The sequence below is a fragment of the Notolepis coatsorum genome (assembly GCF_963971535.1).
Source record: "Notolepis coatsorum genome assembly, chromosome: 2".
Classification (NCBI taxonomy): domain Eukaryota; kingdom Metazoa; phylum Chordata; class Actinopteri; order Aulopiformes; family Paralepididae; genus Notolepis; species Notolepis coatsorum.
This window is the reverse complement of record NC_140166.1, coordinates 61,303,280-61,327,862: the sequence shown is the minus strand read 5'-3', so window position 1 is coordinate 61,327,862 and position 24,583 is coordinate 61,303,280. Positions and strand designations below refer to the sequence as shown.

General features: G+C 48.6%; 1 protein-coding gene across 1 annotated transcript in view; it reads right to left on the bottom strand.

The window, feature by feature from the left end:
* Window positions 1-4,986: 4,986 nt before the first annotated feature.
* The window catches only part of slc22a31 (solute carrier family 22 member 31), a gene marked incomplete at its 5' end in the record, with an annotated part of 30,312 nt that continues 10,715 nt past the window's right edge, over window positions 4,987-24,583 (bottom strand). Inside the window, 6 exons of the mRNA XM_084308178.1 lie at window positions 4,987-5,779; window positions 6,290-6,401; window positions 11,689-11,903; window positions 14,055-14,163; window positions 14,932-15,077; window positions 15,874-16,042. Of these exons, the coding sequence (XP_084164304.1) occupies window positions 5,326-5,779; window positions 6,290-6,401; window positions 11,689-11,903; window positions 14,055-14,163; window positions 14,932-15,077; window positions 15,874-16,042 (1,205 nt within the window). The 3' untranslated portion in view covers window positions 4,987-5,325. The remainder of the gene's footprint in view (window positions 5,780-6,289; window positions 6,402-11,688; window positions 11,904-14,054; window positions 14,164-14,931; window positions 15,078-15,873; window positions 16,043-24,583) is intronic.

Sequence of the window (24,583 nt, the reverse complement as noted above, 5' to 3'; positions counted from 1 at the left end):
ACCGTCTTTACACGACGTCAACGGGTCTATAGACCGTCTTTACACGGCCTCGCGACGTCAACGGGTCTATAGACCGTCTTTACACGACGTCAACGGGTCTATAGACCGTCTTTACACGACGTCAACGGGTCTATAGACCGTCTTTACACAACGTCAACGGGTCTATAGACCGTCTTTACACAACGTCAACGGGTCTATAGACCGTCTTTACACAACGTCAACGGGTCTATAGACCGTCTTTACACGACGTCAACGGGTCTATAGACTGTCCGCATTGGCTTTCGGCTGATTGATTGATTGAACATGTTATTAACAGATTGCAGAATGGGTACAATACAGTACGGCTCAATACACACAATTGTTAAGGGGATGCAGACCAGAGAAAGACTTTCGTCTTGTTTACATCAGGGTCCCCCATTTTCAATTCATCATAACATATATGACAACCCCTTGGATCAAATCTGAGGTCACTAGTCTCGGGGTTATCATAGATTCAGAACTGAACTTCAATTTGCATATTAGCAAAGTGACGAAAAGATCGTTCTTCCATCTCATAAATATAGCAAAAGTACGACCATTTATTAATCAGAACGATTCTGAGAAGCTAATTCATGCATTCATATCTAGCCGGTTAGACTACTGTAATGCACTTTTCACAGGTCTCCCTAAGAAAACCACAGAGAGGCTTCAGCTAATCCAAAACTCTGCAGCCCGACTGATAACTAACTAGAACCAAAAGGAGAGAGCACATTAGTCCAGTCTTAGCTGCTCTACACTGGCTTCCTGTAACATTTAGAATTGACTTTAAGGTCCTTCTCCTTACATACAAAGCTCTAAATGGACAGGGACCTAGCTACATCGCCAACACTCTAATAAATTACACACCAGCAAGAACACTGCGATCATCAGCTGCTGGACTACTAGAGGCTCCCAGAAACAGTCAAAAGAGGATCGGTAATGCAGACTTTATCAACTATGCCCCAAAACTGTGGAACAAACTACCCCAAAACATCAGAGAAGCCAACTCGCTAGACATCTTTAAAAGACAGCTTAAAACCTATATCTTTGCTCAGGCATTTCACTGTGAGGTAATGCAGGCAAATACTTGATGCTCTGTTGTGAGAAGAAGATTTCTTTTGACCTAAATCTTTTCAAAGTTGTTTAACATTCCAGTTAGGTACATGGTGTTCACCGCCTAGCCAAGGTTGATTCTCCTAACTGGGCCATTTTCATCTGAATGAACAATCTTATCACACTTTTTACTGTAACCTTGCTATTTACATTTTAAATTTTTATGCTCGCTTATGCCTGTATTTTTTTTACTGTTGTTGTACGTCCGTTCTATTTTATAATTTTTTGACTATTTTTAAACTTAATCATTTTAAACTATTTTATTATTTGTATTACTGAATGAAACTGTAAACAGCCTATTGGGATGCTAGATCCTAATGTTAAACACTGTGATTTGCCATACCTTGCTATGCTCGCTCATGCCTGTATTTTTTACTGTTGTGAAGCACTTTGAACTGCAACCTCTGTATGAAAAGTGCTATACAAATAAAGTTATTATACTGTATATGCCGTGCCTGACGAAAATGACGTACTGTACGTATCAGCTTTGTACGTGTGTGTGAACCTAATAAAACCCTGAGAATCGCGTGTGTGAAACTGACTCCTTTAATTAAACACCTGTGGTTTAATCATAATTGAGTTTCATCCAGATTGACTTTCTGTGTGACATCGGGAATAACGGCCGGATGCTGCGTATTAAACGGATGAGGTTTATCCGGTGATTACCGCTTGTTTCTGCTTCTCTGGCTGCGAGGTCAAGTCATAAAAAGGACACAGCAAAGACAAGCATGGAAGTTATGGACGCAGTGAGTGAGAATCCTCCGTCACTTCATCACATCAGACTGAGAGAGCATGTTTTTAATACAATATTAAAGTTCCAATGGTATTTGGATTAAACCTCAAACCCATTCACTGTCATAATGTATTCTCAAGCACACACAGGCACACACTCACACATGTGCACGCACACACACACACACACACAAGCCATATCATATTATACAGCATAGGCAAGATACAGACAAGTACCGGTAATATTTCTGAGAGATGAGCGCCATCTAGTGGTGTGAGAGATTTCCACATGTTAAAAGCCATGATCATTTGACATCCAAGATATTGAAGTGTGAATGAATGATCGCCGGGAAGAATGTTTGTGAATCTGATTGGTCCTCAGTGAAATGATCCAACATTCCAATTAAGACTAGTTATGCAAATACCACCTCCTCCAGCAGGAGGACAACCATGTAACTGGGTCAGCTCTACAACCAATCAGTTCTACTTTGAATACCAGAATATTTTCACACGAAAAAAAGGCAATATGATGAAATAAACATGTTCCAAAGGTAAACTGTCCTAACGAAAGAGACTGATGATTGGTCCAAAGCTAGCCGAGAACCCTTAAACTGTCCTAACTAAAGAGACTGATGATTGGTCCAAAGCTAGCTCAGAACCCTTAAACTGTCCTAACTAAAGAGACTGATCACTGGTCCAAAGGTAAACTGTCCTAACTAAAAAGACTGATGATTGGTCCAAAGCTATCCCAAAACCCAGAAACCTTCCTAACTAAACAGACTGATGATTGGTCGTCTCAAGGTTCAACATAACACATTAGAAAAAGGAGCCGGTGTCATTATATAATATAAAGAAAAATAAAGCGGGTACTTCACAGTTCAAGGGACGCAAGTGTCACTGTGACGCAAGTGTATAATGCCCTCCAATTGAGCCATCTCAAACCCGCCCTCTTTTCTCCTCCAATCACAACGGTTGCTTGCCTTGGACACAAAGCAACAGTTGTGATATGAGGATGACGAGGGCAGAGTTTGCGATTGGGGTCCGGTCCAGATGAGTCCGAAGAAGCTGAGAAACCCAGAGGCCTAAATCATATCTTTCTGACGTGACTCCTCGTGGTTTGTTACCCAATAATCTTGTTCCGGGGGAAACAATTCATAATCATGCAACATAATTCAATATCCCCAATATTGCTACACAAATACTTAAGAGGAGCCGGGCTCAACAAGAGCTATTATCAAACAATACATAAACAGCAAAGGAATGCCCTCTGGCTCTCATCTTCAGTTTGACCCGCACTTCACGAGATGCCCTCCAACGACACTTTCAACCAAGCTACCGTGTCCCCTCTCTCTCTCTCTACCATGTCCCCCCTCTCTCTCTCTCTCTCCCTCTCTCTCTCGGCAGGGAGGCGTGTCAGATGAGATGATGGCCAGGCTTAATGAAAAGCACATGAGTCCCTGCTGATCATATGACCGACGGCACGTCGTCTCAGTGGGTCACAGCCTGCTCTTCTCCGTTCACCCTGATGATGTCTCAGTGGGTCAGTCAGCTCTCCTCTGTTCACCCTGACCTAGTGGTGACGCAGCACACATGTAATCAATCAGCAGGTCATCTTTTAAAAAGCATTATCGCTGTTGATCCCATTGCGTTTCTTCTAACAGCCAATATTGGAATTGATCATTTTGTGATATTTTTTTTTTACTGGGTGTGGCGAGTGAACGACAAAATAAATAATAACAAAAGGCTTCCGTTTCTTCACTCTGTCCAAATGTTGAAATGTAAACGTATCCTTTAGATCGACTGGGCCGTGTCCTTTTATTTGTTGTGGGGATTTGTTATTGGAACCCTGACTACACACCAAAGGATCTCTTGATTGTCTGAAGGTAGGCGCGTCTCAGGGCTTTATCCTGCTGTGTACCTGAATGTGTACAATTCGGCAGAGAAAAACATCATAATGGGTACATCCCTAATGTCTAACCAGCCAACGATGTGGCTAGAATGAGTATAGATTATATACACGGGTAATAGTGGGAGGCGGCCGCACTTCCTTGCTTACATTCCGTTGACCAGGAATATGCAGAGTGTGCCTTTAGAACACGATATAACTTAGAAAGGCACCATTACACTTCAAGGTCTGGCCCCAACAACATAGACGTGGACAAAGAAACTCTAGCAAAAGGGGAAAAAGGACACAGACAGAAGAAGTTTTCCAGTGCATCATGTGAATCCAATGAAAAGGCCCCCCCCCATCTCAGTATCATCAAGGTCCCGTCACAACGAGGTGACACATAAAACACACACCAACAGTTCCTCCCCCTCTGTGTCACTGTCTCCCCCTAGTCGTCCTGGAGCCTTCGTTCTGTGTCTCTGAGCCAGGATCAGTTCATCTGGTGGTGATCTATAACGATCAAGTGGATCACTCAACGTGTCAGAGATGATGGTAGAGCGTGGAGGTAGATCCAGAGGGAGACCACGTCACTGTCCGCACGGAGGTACATCCAGAGGAAGACCACGTCACTGTCCGCACGCAGGTACAGTCAGAGGAAGACCACGTCACTGTCCGCACGCAGGTACAGTCAGAGGAAGACCACGTCACTGTCCGCACGAAGGTACATCCAGAGGAAGACCACATCACTGTCCGCACGAAGGTACATCCAGAGGAAGACCACATCACTGTCCGCACGGAGGTACATCCAGAGGAAGACCACGTCACTGTCCGCACGGAGGTACATCCAGAGGAAGACCACATCACTGTCAGCACGGAGGTACATCCAGAGGAAGACCACATCACTGTCCACACGGAGGTACATCCAGAGGGAGACCACGTCACTGTCCGCACGGAGGTATACATCCAGAGGGATACCACATCACTGTCCACACGGAGGTATACATCCAGAGGAAGACCACGTCACTGTCCGCACGGAGGTATACATCCAGAGGGAGACCACGTCACTGTCCGCACGGAGGTACATCCAGAGGGAGACCACGTCACTGTCCGCACGGAGGTACATCCAGAGGGAGACCACGTCACTGTCCACACGGAGGTATACATCCAGAGGAAGACCACGTCACTGTCCGCACGGAGGTACATCCAGAGGGAGACCACGTCACTGTCCGCACGGAGGTACATCCAGAGGAAGACCACGTCACTGTCCGCACGGAGGTACATCCAGAGGGAGACCACGTCACTGTCCACACGGAGGTATACATCCAGAGGGAGACCACGTCACTGTCCACACGGAGGTATACATCCAGAGGGAGACCACGTCACTGTCCGCACGGAGGTACATCCAGAGGGAGACCACGTCACTGTCCGCACGGAGGTAGATCCAGAGGGAGACCACGTCACTGTCCACACGGAGGTACATCCAGAGGGAGACCACGTCACTGTCCGCACGGAGGTATACATCCAGAGGGAGACCACGTCACTGTCCACACGGGAGAGGATAAGGAGGGCCGCCGCTAGGACGTCTCCTCCCGGACCTCCTCTCCGTTCGGCCCCCCGTTTGCGGCCAGCAGAGGAGGGTGAGCCGGCGTGGCGCCGGCCATCTTGAAGGGCAGCGTGTCTTTGGTCAGCATCCTCCGGGTGGCGGTCACCAGGCGGGCGTAGTTCTCGGGGTTGTACTCCGACACGCGGGGCCGCGAGGAGGCGGGGCACAGGAGCGGCAGGCTGTCGCGGCCGTGGCGCGCCAGGAAGAGGGGCGGCCGCCGCTGGCTCTCGCCCTCCTTCAGTGAGTCGGGGAGGGGCTTGCGCTTGCTCTCCGGGAGCAGCATGATGCAGAGGACGGAGAGGACGGCGAAGGAGGCGAAGATGACGTGGTGCAGGAAGTAGCCTGCGTTGTTGGGGAGCTCCATCAGGGACGAGGCGGCCATGCCCACGCAGCCCGCCGCCAGCACCAGCCCCAGGCATCCTCCCCTGGGGGAGGAGGGAGAGAGAGGGGAGGGTTAGAGCGATGGGGGGGGGGGGGGGGGGAGGAGGAATATACAATACAGAGTAAAAAGAGTAACAGTGAGGTACAATGCAGAAATGGGATGAGGCACAAACTTAGGGTAAGGTGCAATGAGGTATGAATTGTAGCGCAAATCTCTTTACTACTAAATATAAAGTGTGTTAAAGTGTCTAAAGTGAGTAGAGTGGGTGTTAAGGTGAGTGTTTATTTAAAGTGAGTGTGTACGTGTGGATGTGTGTGCTGTGAGTGTAGATGATGGGTTGTGTTATTGTCGTTGAGCATCCCGATGGCCTGGGGCTAGAAGCTGCTTCTGAGTCTCTCTGTACCGGCCATGATCAATGTATGATCAACATTTACAGATATTTCCCAAAGGAAAGAGAACCATGAGATGGGGGGGGGGTATACAAGACACAGACACTCTTCACATGTACACACACACACACACGATAGATGGAGCTGGCTCGAGTAGCACTTACCGGATTACAGTGGGTATGACCTCACTTGCAAAGAATGCACTGAGTATGGCGAGGGTCTGGGAGGACAGCAGACCAACGACGGACAGGACCAACACCAGGCCTCCCTGCACGTCTGAGAAGAGACAGTGTAAACACACACACTACACTACTCACTGAGGGTGTGATGAAGACACAGCGTAAACACACACACTACACTACTGACTGAGGGTGTGATGAAGACACAGCGTAAACACACACACTACACTACTCACTGAGGGTGTGATGGAGACACAGCGTAAACACACACACTACACTACTGACTGAGGGTGTGATGAAGACACAGCGTAAACACACACACTACACTACTCACTGAGGGTGTGATGGAGACACAGCGTAAACACACACACTACACTACTCACTGAGGGTGTGATGGAGACACAGTGTAAACACACACACTACACTACTCACTGAGGGTGTGATGGAGACACAGCGTAAACACACACACTACACTACTCACTGAGGGTGTGATGAAGACACAGCGTAAACACACACACTACACTACTCACTGAGGGTGTGATGGAGACACAGCGTAAACACACACACTACACTACTCACTGAGGGTGTGATGGAGACACAAAGTACACACTACACTACTCACTGAGGGTGTGATGGAGACACAAAGTACACACTACACTACTCACTGAGGGTGTGATGGAGACACAAAGTACACACTACACTACTGACTGAGGGTGTGATGGAGACACAAAGTACACACTACACTACTGACTGATGGTGTGATGGAGACACAAAGTACACCCATACAGTATACTACTGATTGATGGTCTGAGACACAAAGTACACACACTTTTCTATACTTCAACTCTATATTCACAATATGATCTAATATAGAGAGAAGATGAGCAAAGATGGCTGGATTCGAACATGCAAACTTGTTGAGCCACCAGAATATGTCACTAGGCGTTACTTTTATCCAAACATGTACATTTATTTTTATTTCTGCTCTCTCAGATTTCTCAATGTTTCATTCAAGTACATTTTCCCTTTTCACATAGTCCTGTATGAGTTCATTAACAGTCTATCACTTTCAGGGCGGCTACGTGGCGTAGTGGGCAAGGCGCTCGCCGTACTAATACACATTGGCCGTATTAGGGGGTGGGAAACTGATGGGTGGGGATCGGGCGTTGTGGACAGCGACTCCTACAGGTCGGTTGGTGCGCCTGCGCAGTAGAATCAGGAAGTATCGGGGGCAGCGTGAGCCTCCCACGCGTTACTCCTCGCCACTGAGAGATCGAGCTGCGCAGGTGAAAAGATGCGACTGCTGTTACCTCAAGTACCGGAGGGGACTTGTGCTATGTATGACTTAGTCCACATTGCAGCCGGCTTGTGGGAGGCAAGAAACAGCGTTCGTGACAGGGGAGGGTTGAATTGGATGATACGAAATTGGGATGGGAGAAAATATAGAAAAATGGGAGAAAAAGTGGATAAAAAAAAAAAAAACAGTCCATCACTTTCACAAGTGTTTATAATTTTCCCGGCTTGGCCGGCCGTCATACTAACACAATTGGCAGTGTTGGAGGGTGGGAAAGCCGGTGGGTGGGGATTGGACGTTGTGGACAGCGACTCCTACAGGTCGGTTGGGTGACGCCTGTACAGCAGAAACAGGAAGTATCGGGGGCAGCGTGAACAAAAAATGTGTGTGGGGCTAAAACTAGATACAAATCAACAAAAAGGCTCTATTAAAAGGATGTCTCTTGAGGCCCGATTAGATTTTCACGTAATGTTAATTTTAGCGCACCCTCCCGTCCTGCACACGCGTGTCTCGTTTTCCAGTTTCTGCTGAACTGCTACGGAAACTCAGTTCACCAAATGGCTTTGTGTATTTTTCACCTATCACCAATTTAGTCATTATGCCAATTCCCTTCCTGGGCGTTGCGCGCATTGCCCCACTGTCGGCCTGAGGAGGGTGTAGAACTACCACATCCTCCGATACATGTGGAGTCAGCCAGCCGCTTCTTTTCACCTGACAGTGAGGAGTTTCACTGGGGGAACGTAACGCATGCGGGGACAGTGACGGGGAGAAGCTAGTGTCTGGTCGTGACGGGACAGTGACAGGGAGAAGCTAGTGTCTGGTCGTGACGGGACAGTGACAGGAAGAAGCTAGTGTCTGGTCGTGACGGGACAGTGACAGGGAGAAGCTAGAGTCTGGTCGTGACGGGACAGTGACAGGGAGAAGCTAGAGTCTGGTCGTGACGGGACAGTGACAGGGAGAAGCTAGTGTCTGGTCGTGACAGGACAGTGACAGGGAGAAGCTAGAGTCTGGTCGTGACGGGACAGTGAGAAGCTAGAGTCTGGTCGTGACGGGACAGTGACAGGGAGAAGCTAGAGTCTGGTCGTGACGGGACAGGGAGAAGCTAGAGTCTGGTCGTGACGGGACAGTGACAGGGAGAAGCTAGTGTCTGGTCGTGACGGGACAGTGAGAAGCTAGAGTCTGGTCGTGACGGGACAGTGACAGGGAGAAGCTAGAGTCTGGTCGTGACGGGACAGTGACAGGGAGAAGCTAGTGTCTGGTCGTGACGGGACAGTGACAGGGAGAAGCTAGAGTCTGGTCGTGACGGGACAGTGAGAAGCTAGAGTCTGGTCGTGACGGGACAGTGACAGGGAGAAGCTAGAGTCTGGTCGTGACGGGACAGGGAGAAGCTAGAGTCTGGTCGTGACGGGACAGTGACAGGGAGAAGCTAGTGTCTGGTCGTGACGGGACAGTGACAGGGAGAAGCTAGAGTCTGGTCGTGACGGGACAGGGAGAAGCTAGAGTCTGGTCGTGACGGGACAGTGACAGGGAGAAGCTAGTGTCTGGTCGTGACGGGACAGGGAGAAGCTAGAGTCTGGTCGTGACGGGACAGTGACAGGGAGAAGCTAGAGTCTGGTCGTGACGGGACAGTGAGAAGCTAGAGTCTGGTCGTGACGGGACAGTGACAGGGAGAAGCTAGAGTCTGGTCGTGACGGGACAGTGACAGGGAGAAGCTAGAGTCTGGTCGTGACGGGACAGTGAGAAGCTAGAGTCTGGTCGTGACGGGACAGTGAGAAGCTAGAGTCTGGTCGTGACGGGACAGTGACAGGGAGAAGCTAGAGTCTGGTCGTGACGGGACAGTGACAGGGAGAAGCTAGTGTCTGGTCGTGACGGGACAGTGAGAAGCTAGAGTCTGGTCGTGACGGGACAGTGACAGGGAGAAGCTAGAGTCTGGTCGTGACGGGACAGTGACAGGGAGAAGCTAGTGTCTGGTCGTGACGGGACAGGGAGAAGCTAGAGTCTGGTCGTGACGGGACAGTGACAGGGAGAAGCTAGAGTCTGGTCGTGACGGGACAGTGACAGGGAGAAGCTAGAGTCTGGTCGTGACGGGACAGTGACAGGGAGAAGCTAGTGTCTGGTCGTGACGGGACAGTGACGGGGAGAAGCTAGTGTCTGGTCGTGACGGGACAGTGACAGGGAGAAGCTAGAGTCTGGTCGTGACGGAACAGTGACAGGGAGAAGCTAGAGTCTGGTCGTGACGGGACAGTGACAGGGAGAAGCTAGAGTCTGGTCGTGACGGGACAGTGACAGGGAGAAGCTAGAGTCTGGTCGTGACGGGACAGTGACTGGGAGAAGCTAGAGTCTGGTTGTGACGGGACAGTGACAGGGAGAAGCTAGTGTCTGGTCGTGACGGGACAGTGAGAAGCTAGAGTCTGGTCGTGACGGGACAGTGACAGGGAGAAGCTAGAGTCTGGTCGTGACGGGGACAGTGACAGGGAGAAGCTAGAGTCTGGTCGTGACGGGACAGTGACAGGGAGAAGCTAGAGTCTGGTCGTGACGGGACAGTGACAGGGAGAAGCTAGAGTCTGGTCGTGACGGGACAGTGACTGGGAGAAGCTAGAGTCTGGTCGTGACGGGACAGTGACAGGGAGAAGCTAGTGTCTGGTCGTGACGGGACAGTGACAGGGAGAAGCTAGTGTCTGGTCGTGACGGGACAGTGACAGGGAGAAGCTAGTGTCTGGTCGTGACGGGACAGTGACAGGGAGAAGCTAGAGTCTGGTCGTGACGGGACAGTGACAGGGAGAAGCTAGAGTCTGGTCGTGACGGGACAGTGACAGGGAGAAGCTAGAGTCTGGTCGTGACGGGACAGTGACAGGGAGAAGCTAGTGTCTGGTCGTGACGGGACAGTGACAGGGAGAAGCTAGAGTCTGGTCGTGACGGGACAGTGAGAAGCTAGAGTCTGGTCGTGACGGGACAGTGACAGGGAGAAGCTAGAGTCTGGTCGTGACGGGACAGTGAGAAGCTAGAGTCTGGTCGTGACGGGACAGTGACAGGGAGAAGCTAGAGTCTGGTCGTGACGGGACAGTGACAGGGAGAAGCTAGAGTCTGGTCGTGACGGGACAGTGAGAAGCTAGAGTCTGGTCGTGACGGGACAGTGACAGGGAGAAGCTAGAGTCTGGTCGTGACGGGACGGTGACGGGGAGAAGCTAGTGTCTGGTCGTGACGGGACAGTGACGGGGAGAAGCTAGTGTCTGGTCGTGACGGGACAGTGAGAAGCTAGAGTCTGGTCGTGACGGAACAGTGACAGGGAGAAGCTAGAGTCTGGTCGTGACGGGACAGTGACAGGGAGAAGCTAGAGTCTGGTCGTGACGGGACAGTGACAGGGAGAAGCTAGAGTCTGGTCGTGACGGGACAGTGACTGGGAGAAGCTAGAGTCTGGTCGTGACGGGACAGTGACAGGGAGAAGCTAGTATCTGGTTGTGACGGGACAGTGAGAAGCTAGAGTCTGGTCGTGACGGGACAGTGACAGGGAGAAGCTAGAGTCTGGTCGTGACGGGACAGTGACAGGGAGAAGCTAGAGTCTGGTCGTGACGGGACAGTGACAGGGAGAAGCTAGAGTCTGGTCGTGACGGGACAGTGACTGGGAGAAGCTAGAGTCTGGTCGTGACGGGACAGTGACAGGGAGAAGCTAGTGTCTGGTCGTGACGGGACAGTGACAGGGAGAAGCTAGTGTCTGGTCGTGACGGGACAGTGACAGGGAGAAGCTAGAGTCTGGTCGTGACGGGACAGTGACAGGGAGAAGCTAGAGTCTGGTCGTGACGGGACAGTGACAGGGAGAAGCTAGAGTCTGGTCGTGACGGGACAGTGACAGGGAGAAGCTAGAGTCTGGTCATGACGGGACAGTGACAGGGAGAAGCTAGAGTCTGGTCGTGACGGGACAGTGACAGGGAGAAGCTAGTGTCTGGTCGTGACGGGACAGTGACGGGGAGAAGCTAGTGTCTGGTCGTGACGGGACAGTGACAGGGAGAAGCTAGTGTCTGGTCGTGACGGGACAGTGACAGGGAGAAGCTAGTGTCTGGTCGTGACGGGACAGTGACATCATGTCACCTACACGGAGTGAGCGCCAGCAGCAGCAGCGACGACAGGCCGGTGATGATGGCCGACAGCAGCAGGATCCCCCGGCGGCCGAAGTGATTGACGGAGAGGGAGAGGAAGAGGCAGGCCAGCGCCCCCGTCAGCACGCGCAGGAAGTAGCTGAAGTAGAAGTTGGTGGAGTAGCTGTGCAGGTTCCTGGTGAAGCAGTACTGGATGCCCGTTCCGATGAACCTGGAGGCGGGAAGCAGACGTGTCAACTAGGGATGTTCGATGTTGGCTTTTGTACCGATATACCGATATTGTCCAACTCTTAATTTCCGATAACGATATATGTGGGGTTTCCACCCCGCCAAAAAACTGAATAATTTCAGATAATTAACATTACATATCTCTTGTCGTGGAATTAACACAACATTATGCATACTTTTCACAATAAATAAAATAAGAATTTGTTCTTACTTGCTTGCCTGGGTAAAGAAAGGTTAAATAAATGTAAAAAACCGACACAGATCATTTCAGATATTACATTTTAATGCCAATATCGGTAGGCCGATAATATCGGACATCCCTAGTCTCAACAGACCATGCGCATTAGGGGTGTAAAGGTACACGTAACCGTACCGAACGAATACAACGGTATGTTAACCACTAACGACCGCCCACCGGTGGTGTAGTGGTTAACACTGTCTCCTCACACTACACCACCGTGCCACTAGGGGGAGACAGTGTTAACCACTACACCACGTGCTGCGAGGAGACAGTGTTAACCACTACACCACCGTGCTGTGAGGAGACAGTGTTAACCACTACACCACCGTGCCGTGAGGAGACAGTGTTAACCACTACACCACCGTGCTGTGAGGAGACAGTGTTAACCACTACACCACCGCGCTGTGAGGAGACAGTGTTAACCACTACACCACCGTGCTGTGAGGAGACAGTGTTAACCACTACACCACCGCGCTGTGAGGAGACAGTGTTAAACACTACACCACCGTGCTGTGAGGAGACAGTGTTAACCACTACACCACCGTGCCACTAGGGGGAGACAGTGTTAACCACTACACCACCGTGCCACTAGGGGGAGACAGTGTTAACCACTACACCACTGTGCTGTGAGGAGACAGTGTTAACCACTACACCACCGTGCTGTGAGGAGACAGTGTTAACCACTACACCACCGTGCCACTAGGGGGAGACAGTGTTAACCATTACACCACCGCGCTGTGAGGAGACAGTGTTAACCACTACACCACCGTGCTGTGAGGAGACAGTGTTAACCACTACACCACCGTGCTGTGAGGAGACAGTGTTACCCACTACACCACCGTGCCACTAGGGGGAGACAGTGTTAACCACTACACCACCGTGCTGTGAGGAGACAGTGTTAACCACTACACCACCGTGCCACTAGGGGGAGACAGTGTTAACCACTACACCACCGTGCTGTGAGGAGACAGTGTTAACCCCTACACCACCGTGCTGTGAGGAGACAGTGTTAACCACTACACCACCGTGCTGTGAGGAGACAGTGTTAACCACTACACCACCGTGCTGTGAGGAGACAGTGTTAACCACTACACCACCGTGCTGTGAGGAGACAGTGTTAACCACTACACCACCGTGCTGTGAGGAGACAGTGTTAACCCCTACACCACCGTGCCACTAGGGGGAGACAGTGTTAACCCCTACACCACCGTGCTGTGAGGAGACGGTGTTAACCACTACACCACGTGCTGTGAGGAGACAGTGTTAACCACTACACCACCGTGCCACTAGGGGGAGGCAGTGTTAACCCCTACACCCCCGTGCTGTGAGGAGACAGTGTTAACCATAGATATATATATAGAACACTAGATAGCTTACCCGCGCTGCCGGCCAATGGAGAGCGACGTCGTCGTAGGGCGGCCATCTTGCTCCAGGCAGCTCAGCTACTGATAACATTAATGTCTATGGTGCATGTACTATTTAAATAACCATAGATTGCTCAATTCTTTACCGATTTTCAAACGGGTTGGTTTGCTATAAACATCAAAGATGTAGTTATGATACTGCATACTTATAAAAAAAAAAAATTAAAGATGTTTTTTTACAAACCGCTCATCATAGCCACGTTAATAATGCTTGTAATAAACCAAACCGTTTGTAAATCCGTCAATATTTCAGCGAGTTATGCGTATTTTTGTCTGTGCAGATCACTCACCCTCACTCAAGGCTGACTGGGGCAAGATGGCGGCGGTTCAGCGACGCTGGTGACTCCGCCTTAAGCTATCTAGTGTTCTATATATATCTATGGTATTAACCACTACACCACCATGCTGTGAGGAGACAGTGTTAACCACTACACCACTGTGCCACTAGGGGGAGACAGTGTAAACTCACAGAGTGAAGCCCAGGATGAGGCAGTTCCTCCAGATAACCCGGGTCTGACGGAGCTCCAGGATGGAGTGGTATTCTGGCTGGCAGTCCTCCCCGTATACTGTGTCCATCTCTATATGGGGGGGGGGGGGGGGGGGGGGAGAGAGAGAGTCATCACCATATACTGTATCAATCTCTATAGGGGGAGGGGGGGGGGGGGGAGATTCATCACCATATACTGTATCCATTTTAGGGATGCTCGATGTTGGCTTTTCTACCGATACCGATATTGTCCAAGTCTTAATTTCCGATACCGACCGATATCAACCGATACCGATATATGCAGGGTTTCCCCCCCCCAAAAAACAGAATAATTTCAGGTAATTAACATTACATATCTCTTGTTGTGGAATTAACACAACATTATGCATACTTTTGACAATAAATCAAATCAGAATTTGTTCTTACTTGCTTGCCTGGATAAATAAAGGTTATAGAAATGTAAAAAAATAAAAAAATAAAAATAAAATAATTTGAAAACCGATACCGATATTTTCCGATATCACATTGTAATGCCAATATCGGCTGATAATATCGGTAGGCCGATAATGTCGGACATCCCTAATCCATCTCTATAAGGGGGGGGGGGGGGAGAGAGAGAGAGAGAGAGAGAGAGAGAGAGAGAGAGAGAGAGAGAGAGAGAGAGAGAGAGAGAGAGAGAGAGAGAGAGACTATCTATCTACATGTTGGGTTGTGGTGGCCATTAGATGAGTGAGTGTGTATGAGTGTGTATGAGTGTGTATGAGTGTGTATGAGTGTGTGTGAGTGTGTGTGAGTGTGAGAGTGTGAGTGTGAGTGTGAGTGTGAGTGTGTGTGTGTGTGTGTGTGTGTGTGTGTGTACCCGAGAGCAGGGCTTCACCAGGGTAGATCTCGTCGTTCAGACACACCCCGTTCCTGCTGGAGAACTCACTGAGGCTCTTCTTGGCCTCCTGGATCTGAGCCGTGGCCAACAGCCAGCGCGGCGACTCAGGGAACAGCTGTGGACAGCTGGGGAGGAGCACAAGGAACCAGGAAGTTAACCTTCTGTAGTGTGGTAGTGAAAGGTTTAACCGTCTGTAGTGTGGTAGTGAAAGGGTTAACCTTCAGTAGTGTGATAGTGAAAGGTTAACCTTCTGTAGTGTGGTAGTGAAAGGGTTAACCTTCTGTAGTGTGGTAGTGAAAGGGTTAACCTTCTGTAGTATGGTAGTGAAAGGGTTAACCTTCTGTAGTGTGGTAGTGAAAGGTTAACCGTCTGTAGTGTGGTAGTGAAAGGGTTAACCGTCTGTAGTGTGGTAGTGAAAGGGTTAACCGTCTGTAGTGTGGTAGTGAAAGGGTTAACCTTCTGTAGTGCGGTTGTGAAAGGGTTAACATTCTGTAGTGTGGTTGTGAAAGGGTTAACCTTCTGTATTGTCGCAGTGAAAGAGTTAACCCTTTGGTAGTGTGGTAGTGAAAGGGTTAAGAGTCACAACCGTATTTTATTCTTTATTCTATTTCATTCTTATTTTTAATATTATTATATTCTTACTCTTATTTTAGTCCCATTGACTACCTAAATGTTTATTGTGGTTCAATGTGAGCAATCTGTAGTGCCCAATTTCCCTCTGGATTATTATTAAAGGATTTCTATTCTATTAAAATCAGGGGGGGGGGGTTGAATGAAGATCTTAACGGTTAACGTTTCATTTGTCCAGTGAACACTGCGTGAATCAAATCAAACGCACAACAACATACTCCACATGATAAAAGACCATGGCACACAGTTCCTCCTGCGCATTCCAAAACAACACGCCCCCTCTCGACTTACCACCAATAGGAGAGCAGAAATAGCAGAGGCAACGTAGCCACGGCCTGGAGGACCGGCCAATCGCGGCACAGCACAGCTACGCCCGGCAACAGCAGCTCCGCACACACGGCGAAGGAGGCGCTGACCATGGCGACCATGAGCCGGTGGGGCGGGTCGCAGAGCTCCAGCCCTGGTTAGAGAGAGAGAGAGAGGGAGAGAGAGAGAGGAAAGGGTTAAACGTTCAATTCAAGTAACTGTTGCCGCAGTGAGTCTATGATCCATGTGTTGCCTGTGAAGAAATTAATATACAGCCTGTTATTTTTTTTTATTTGATCCTCCAATCACAACCGTTGCTTCCCATGGACAATGTGAGTTGTGATTGGAGGATCAAGAGAGGAAACAAAATGGGGGGGGGGGCCTTGAGATAGGTAAATGGGGTAAATAACCTTTGAACTCTGCAATACTCTCGACAAAATCGAGAGTGAAAATGAAAGTCGGACAGCAGCCACTTTTTGATAGACTGACAAAAGCAGACTGACATAAGCAGACTGACATAAGCAGATGCAGACTGACATAAGCAGACTGACATAAGCAGACTGAGGCTACGTTTAGACGGAGAGAGTCTGAACAGAAACCGCAAAAGTCGTCTTACGGTCTCACTTTTAATTTTGCGTTTAGACTAGTGTTTTGGGATGGAATTCTCCGTGCAGACGAGGCTGTAACAACTCGAGACGACTGAGCCCCGCTGTCACACGATTGGCGCATATGTCACATGACGTGCTGTGAAGACCCGCCCTACTCTGCCTCTGATTCGCAGACTGTGGGTGGGGAATGTGATTGGACCAAAGCAGAGTCACTCACAGACAGGGGCGGCGGGGGGGAGGAGCTAGCAGGGTCTTAAGCCCCCTCTGAAAAAGGCTTAGCCCCCTCTAAGCCCCCCCTCCCAGTTATGTTTTTTATTTTATTTATATATAAAATACATTACGAATGTATTTTAGCGAAGAACTGAGAAATTTGGCAGAGAGACGGCAACATTATCGTGGGTTTGCGTGATGAGTATCTCCACCTCTTTTATTGTGAAGCTGTATCTATCTACCGGACGTCATCAAAAGCATGTCTGTCACTATAGCCAATTGAAATGCTAGAAGTGGTCACGTGGACTGGGAGAACCAATGGAATAGTCCCACCGGGACTACACCAATAGTCCCTAACGCACTTTCACTTCCGCGTTCGAGATGCGTGCGAGTTCAAAAAACAAAACAAACATCTTTGGATATAAATAAGAACGATTCGGGGAAATATAACGCTTCTTTTAATAAACAGGAGCCATACATAAAATACGGGTTTATCGCAACAGGTCGGTGATTCTTGCGTGCCGAGCCGACGTCCTCTCTGCATAATATGTGGCGACAACAACAACAACAACAACGAGGCAAGTTGGCAGATAAAGTAGCTGCTGCATTCAACGCCAATCTGGAATTGGAGGGCGGCGAGTGGATATGTGACATGTTTCAAACATTAGCAGGGATTTTGGAGGACTTAACAACAAACAAGGTAGGGTGAGTCGTGTTTGCATGCATTCTGATCTGTTCGTCACCCGCCGCGGTGATCTGACTGCAACAGCTGATCTGCTGTTCATGAATGAATGAATGAAAAACAGATTGCAGAACGGGTACAATACAGTACGGCGCAATACACACAATTGTTAAGGGGATGCAGACCAGAGAAAAACGTTTTTATTTTTTTTCAATATCAGTATATTAAATTAGCCATTGTTTTTGATCCTGGCCCGCCAAGAAACGGCTTGTGGAAAATATGGCCCGTGGCCAAACCTAATAGCCGACCCCTAGCCTATATTAGCCGGTATTTTGTTTGTTGCATTAAAATTCATTAGCCCCTGCTATAAACAATCCAGCCCCTCCAAAGCTCCCGCGAGGCCAATTCTCTGGCGCCGTTACTGCTCACAGACAGTGGGTCCAGTCACGCCGCAGGACAGATTCTTGTGTATTTAAAAGTACTGCCAATGTAGCCTTCAGGTGATCGCCATGGATAGAATCAGACATGCTTTGTTTACGCTTCTAGGCTACTGGCGCATGCCTGTGATGTAAGCAGTACGCGCGACGAGAGCCATGACAACCCTTTCGTCTTTCGTCATCGTTTAGTTTTATGCGGTTTGACAGTTTAGATGAGCGCAAAGGTTTATCGTTTCTAGGAATTCCACCCTGGAAGGTAGTCTCACTTTTTTGCGGTTTCTCCCCGTAAAAACGCTGTTTCCGTATAAACGAAAGGCACATCCGAAAAAATATTTTTGCGGATTCACCTGCTAGCGTTTCCGTCTAAACGGGGCCTGACATGAGCAGACCGGTCTCTCTTTGTTTGAGATCCTCTTTTGTCTGTTTGTTTATTTTTGTTTTCACGTTGTTTCTCTTTCGATCTCTTAGGGTTAGGGAGCACCGGATGAGGACCGGATGAGGACTGGATGAGGACCGGATGAGGACCGGATGAGTGCATGAAAGTTGCGTGAGATTCCGGCGAACCTTGAGGTTTCCCTCCCACTTCTGTGCGGAGCAGGAAAACACAAGAGCTAATTTCCTGTCCCCCTGGTCTGCCCTGCTATTGTTCCCCATCCTAGTGTGGATGATGAGCTAACATACCGGCTGTACATCTGAGAGAGACATTCCTCCCAGACGCCACGCCCAGCTCAACATCATCCTCGTCTGAAAAAACAAAACAAAAACGAAAACTAAATCTGGACTTAATCTACCCCCGGCCTCGTAGGAATGTACGGGCGGGGGGAGGGTGCATACTGTACTGCATGTCAGAGAGATGGACATATGAGGAGGTACGTACTATACTGCATGTGTGTGTGTGTGTTGTTTATATTCCAGAAGAACCCTCTCCTGACATTGCAGTACCGAGCAGCGCCAAGCGGTACCACCCTCCTCCCACGCGTTAACCAGCACTGCTCGTCTCTCACTCTGTTCTATCCTCCCGAGACCCAGCCCATTGAATCGTGTCCTCATCCTCTACTGTTGACATTTTGTTCACATGCATTTCCCTTTAGTCTTTTGATCTACTCTACCGATTCCTGCTGTACTGTTGTACACAGAGGACATCCAGGGCTTTCCATCGATGTGCCCTTCCTTCCTGATGACTTGTCGTACAGAACTTGTAAGTCGCTTTGGATAAAAGCGTCAGCTAAATGACAACATGTAAAATGATGTATTGCATGATAGGGTGGCCTGCTGGGGGATGTTCCTCTTTCTTTTCATCCAAAATGGCAGGAATAGGAATCAGCTCATTTTATGGAAGGGGGACAGGTAGGTCAAATACTGTTTATTATTGTTTTCTTTTTTTACTATGAAAATATATACTATATATATATACATATATATTCTTGTTTATTAACATGTTAGGAATGATATATTTCATTCTGAAAGCAGTTAAATGGGTCCTACTAATCACCCCAAAGTACACCAAAGTACCACATGATGAAAGATGAAAAGCGCTCACTCTCTCACTACCTACCTACCTCACTCACCTGTCAGTCACTCACATCAATACCTCACTCACTCACCAATTCATTCTCTCACTCACAAAACATTAACACAATCACCGGAAGACTTCTCATACATTGAGACACTTAGAGGAGAGACGTCCATATATTAACGTGTGTTGTCGGGCCTTACAACCATCAAATGCACTCACAGCACACACCTCCACACGCACACACTCACTTTAAACAAACAACTCACTGCAGCACCCACTTTACACACTTTAGAACACCTAAACACACTTTATATTTATTGGTAAATAATTTGCACTACAACCCATACCTCATTACACCTTACTGTAAATTGTACCTAAATTGTACCTCATCCCATTTCTGCTTTGCACTATATAGTATATTGTATGGTACCTCAGTTACTTCTACTCTGCATTGAACATTGTACATATGTACATACTGAACACTTGTGCCTACGTATGTGACTTCTATTTTAAACTTGCTATACTTATTTTATTTTATTTTATACTTATCTATTTTTGTCTAGCACAGTCTCTGGAGCGTAACAGAAAGAAGCATTTTGTATAAAAGTATTCTGTACTTCTGTATGACAACTAATAAAGAAACTTTGATTTGATTTGATTTAGAGGACTGAAATATTCCCATCGATAGGTTCGATAGGCAGTTTGTCCAAGAAAGCTCAGTCCATAAACCGCACACACACACACACAGCCCGACGCGTCAGACCCATGGAACGTACACAGACTAGCTCCGTAGGGTGTGAAAGTGGCGCATTGAGCAATAAACAAGCTTGCCAGGCGAAATCTCTGAGGTCATTTTGACTGATGTGACGGCGTCTTGTCTTTCACGCCGGGGGGAACTGGAGCCGCTGTGATCACATTAAAGTGCAGACAACGACTATTTTGTGCCCCTCTGGTTTAACGGCAGCATCAAGGCACAGCTTGCGTTCTATGCTTTCATATAAAACCATGTCTAATCGCACGCCGACAGCCATGGTGACACACGCAGATGCAGGAGAAATCCTCTTTTTCGCCGGCAAAGCTAATTTAGTTTATTTCTCCATGTGGCGCTTTCAGAAACAATGGAGAGTTAGCTTGCGCATGTTCCGCGGGTCTGACGGGTCGGGCTAACACACACACACGCGTTTGTTTATGTGAAATATGGGGACATTACATAGACTTGCATGCATTCTGGGGCGGCTACGTGGCATAGTGGGCAAGGCGCTCGCCACGAATACGGAGACGCTGGGATCGCAATGCTCCACATTGCTTTCAGTTTAGCTGGTCGTCCGTACTAATACACATTGGCCGTATTAGGGGGTGGGAAACTGATGGGTGGGGATCGGGCGTTGTGGACAGCGACTCCTACAGGTCGGTTGGTGCGCCTGCGCAGTAGAATCAGGAAGTGTCGGGGGCAGCGTGAGCCTCCCACGCGTTACTCCTCGCCACTGAGAGATCGAGCTGCGCAGGTGAAAAGATGCGACTGCTGTTACCTCAAGTACCGGAGGGGACTTGTGCTATGTATGACTTAGTCCACATTGCAGCCGGCTTGTGGGAGGCAAGAAACAGCGTTCGTGACAGGGGAGGGTTGAATTGGATGATACGAAATTGGGATGGGAGAAAATATAGAAAAGTGGGAGAAAAAGTGGATACAAAAAAAAGACTTGGATGCATTCTGTAACTAACCCTAACCTTATCCCTAACCATAACCTAATTTGTGTTATGGGGGCACCCAAATTTGTCCCCATAATGTTTTTGGTACCCATTGCGTGATTGTGTAAACAGGTCAGTGTCCCCTGTAGTATAGAAATACAAGTACACACACACACACACAGGGCTGTCATACAGTTTGGAAGCAGGTTGAAGGGGAATCAATCAGAAGCAACAGCAGCCTCTTAATCCCCAACCTCCTCCAAGACTATAACACAGTTGAAAGGACATTCACAGGACATGTTCATATGACACATATCAGCTGGATGGACATTCACAGGACATTCCAGCGACTTTTGGGTAAGTGAAAAGCGCTATACAAATAAAATGAATTATTATTATGATGTTCATATACATGGTGTTCTTCATTGGTATTTTACAGCATCTCATTATGTGAATGTAGGTTTTTCCTTTGGTCTGAAAGAGAGCGTTGAGGCCGACGGACTGCATTTCATCCTATGCTGTGGATCACATGGCCTCCCTTATGACATTACATGTTCCGGTAATGTGATTAAACAGGACAGCTCACACAAGGACAGTACTGTATATTCGTATATATCTTGTATGTCAAATTTCTGGATGTAACGGTACTGTTTATCTGTATGTCATATATGTTATGATGAATTGAAAATGGGGGACCCTGATGTAAACAAGTCTTTCTCTGGTCTGCATCCCCTTAACAATTGTGTGCATTGAGCTGTACTGTATTGTACCCATTCTGCAATCTGTTAATAAAGTTTTCAATCAATCAATCAATCAATCAAAAACAAGGACAGTGCCAGAGAAAGACCCAGTGTGAAGGTCCTGAAAGTGTGAAGGTCCTGAAAGTGTGAAGGTCCTGAAAGTGGCCACAGGGATATAGAGGAGTGAGCCACTGAGTGCATATGGAGTTATATCTGAATAAAGAGTGCATGTATGATGAGTGAGTTAGTTTCTACAAGAGTGTACACAGAAGTGAGCTACATAGTGTATAAGGATTGATTGAAAACTTTATTAACAGATTGCAGAATGGGTACAATACAGTACAGCTCAATACACACAATTGTTAAGGGGATGCAGACCAGAGAAAGACTTTCGTCTTGTTTACATCATCAGGGTCCCCCATTTTCAATTCATCAGGACATATATGACATACATGACGGGTTGGGCACCGAGAACCGGTTCTAATAGGAATAGGAGGGGTGGGTGGGGAACACTGTACAAGCAAAACTGTACATTGGAATATTGACAAAACCATACTTGGTCATTTACTGTACATTGGAGGGGGTTGGGTTAGGACATTTACAGGGGCCAGTTTCGAATTGCAGTCTCCCGTAGGTGTTCTTTGAGAGTGTTTTTGAAAGTGGGTAGTGATTCACATTCCTTTACAGCTGTGGGTAGGGCGTTCCACATTGATGTGGCATAATTGCGAAACGTGTTTAGTCCCTTGTTTGAGCCAAATCTGGGTTTAACATGATTTGTGGAGCTCCCTCTGGTGTTGTGATCGTGGTATTCACTGACCTTTCGGAAGTATTTTGAGGAGTGAGTTCGTTTCTACAAGAGTGTACACAGAACAGTGTAGTGCTGCACACAGCAGCATCACACCTGGACAAGAGGAAGGGGAACTATGTGATAATGCTGTTCATCGACTACAGCTCAGCATTCAATACCATAGTCCCCTCCAAACTCATAGCCAAGCTCAGGGACCTGGGCTTGAACTATGACCTCTGCCAGTGGGTCTTGAACTTCCTGACGGGTAGACCCCAGGTGGTGAGAGCAGGCAACTGCACCTCCTCATCCATCACTCTCAACATAGGGGCCCCCAGGGCTGTGTTCTGAGCCCCCTTCTCTACTCGCTGTACACACACGACTCACGACAGTCATCAAATTTGCTGATGACAAAGTTGTGGTGGGCCTGATCTCTGCCAACGACGAGAGGGCCTACCTGGAAGAGGTAGAGAATCTGGCGTGGTGGTGTCAGGAGAACTGCCTCTCCCTGAACGTCAGCAAAACAAAAGAGATGATTGTGGACTTCAGGAGGTCGGGGGTCAGGGACTACAGCCCCCTCAGCATCGACGGGGCACCGATTGAGAGAGTACACAGTTTTAAGTACCTCGGAGTCCACATATCCGAGGACTTGACATGGACCACACACATTGACAGTGTAATCAAGAAGGCACGGCAATGCCTCTACTTCCATAGGCGCCTAAGGAAGTTCAAAGTGAGTCAGAAGATCCTCAAGAACTTCTACTCATGCACAATAGAGAGCATCCTGACTGGCAATATCACCTCCTGGTTTGGGAATAGCACCGCACAAGACCGTAGCAGACTACAGAGAGTGGCCCGTTCAGCCAAACGCACAATTGGAGGTGGGCTTCCCACTCTCCAGGACATTTACAACAAGCGTTGCATGGGTAAGGCTAAGAGAATAATCAAAGACTCTAGCCACCCAAACAACTGCCTCTTTGAACTGCTGCGGTCAGGCAAGCGATACCGGAGTCTCATGGCAAGCACAGAGAGACTCAGAAGAAGCTTCTATCCCCAGGCCATCAGGATGCTCAATGACAATGACACTATTTAACAACCCATCATCTACACTCACAGATAATAATTATAATAATAACATTGTAAGGCGGCTGGGTGGCGCAGCGGACATTGCGCTCGTCACCAACGCAAGAGACACAGGGTTCGACTCCGGCTGTCGGTGTTGCCTCCGGCTTGGGCCGGCCGTCATACTGACTCAATTGGCAGAGTCAGCGGGTGGAAGTCGATGGGTGGTAATCTGGACGTTGTAAACAGCGACTCCTACAGGTCGGTTGGGGGACGCCTGCACAGCAGAGACAGGAAGTGGCAGGGGCAGCGTGAGCCTCCCACACGTTACTCCTCGCCACTGAGAGTTCGCGCTGGCCGGTGAAAAGATGTGACAGGCTGCCTCCTCGTGTATCGGAGGGGACACGTGATGCAAGGCTTCTATCCTCCCTAAAACCAACCAGTGGGGGGCATATGCGAGCAACGTTCAAGACAGGGGAGGGGATAATTGGAAACACAGCAAACATACATAACAAGAAGAACACAGACAGACATGTACAGTACATGGTTACAGGATCAGATGACAGTCAACAAGCAACCACAACCATCCCCTTAAGGGCTCCCCATCACCGCACAAATCTGCCTCAATGTCCCCGCCTACCTCCGGTCAATGGTCTCTAACTACACACCCTCAAGACCCCTACACTCTGTATCTTCTAACTACACACCCTCAAGACCCCTACGCTCTGCATTTTCTAACTACACACCCTCAAGACCCCTACGCTCTGCATCTTCTAACTACACACCCTCAAGACCCCTACACTCTGTATCTTCTAACTACACACCCTCAAGACCCCTACACTCTGTATCTTCTAACTACACACCCTCAAGACCCCTCCGCTCTGTATCTTCTAACTACACACCCTCAAGACTCCTCCGCTCTGCATCTTCTGGCCGCCTCAGACCCACTCCTATCCGAGCTCCGGGA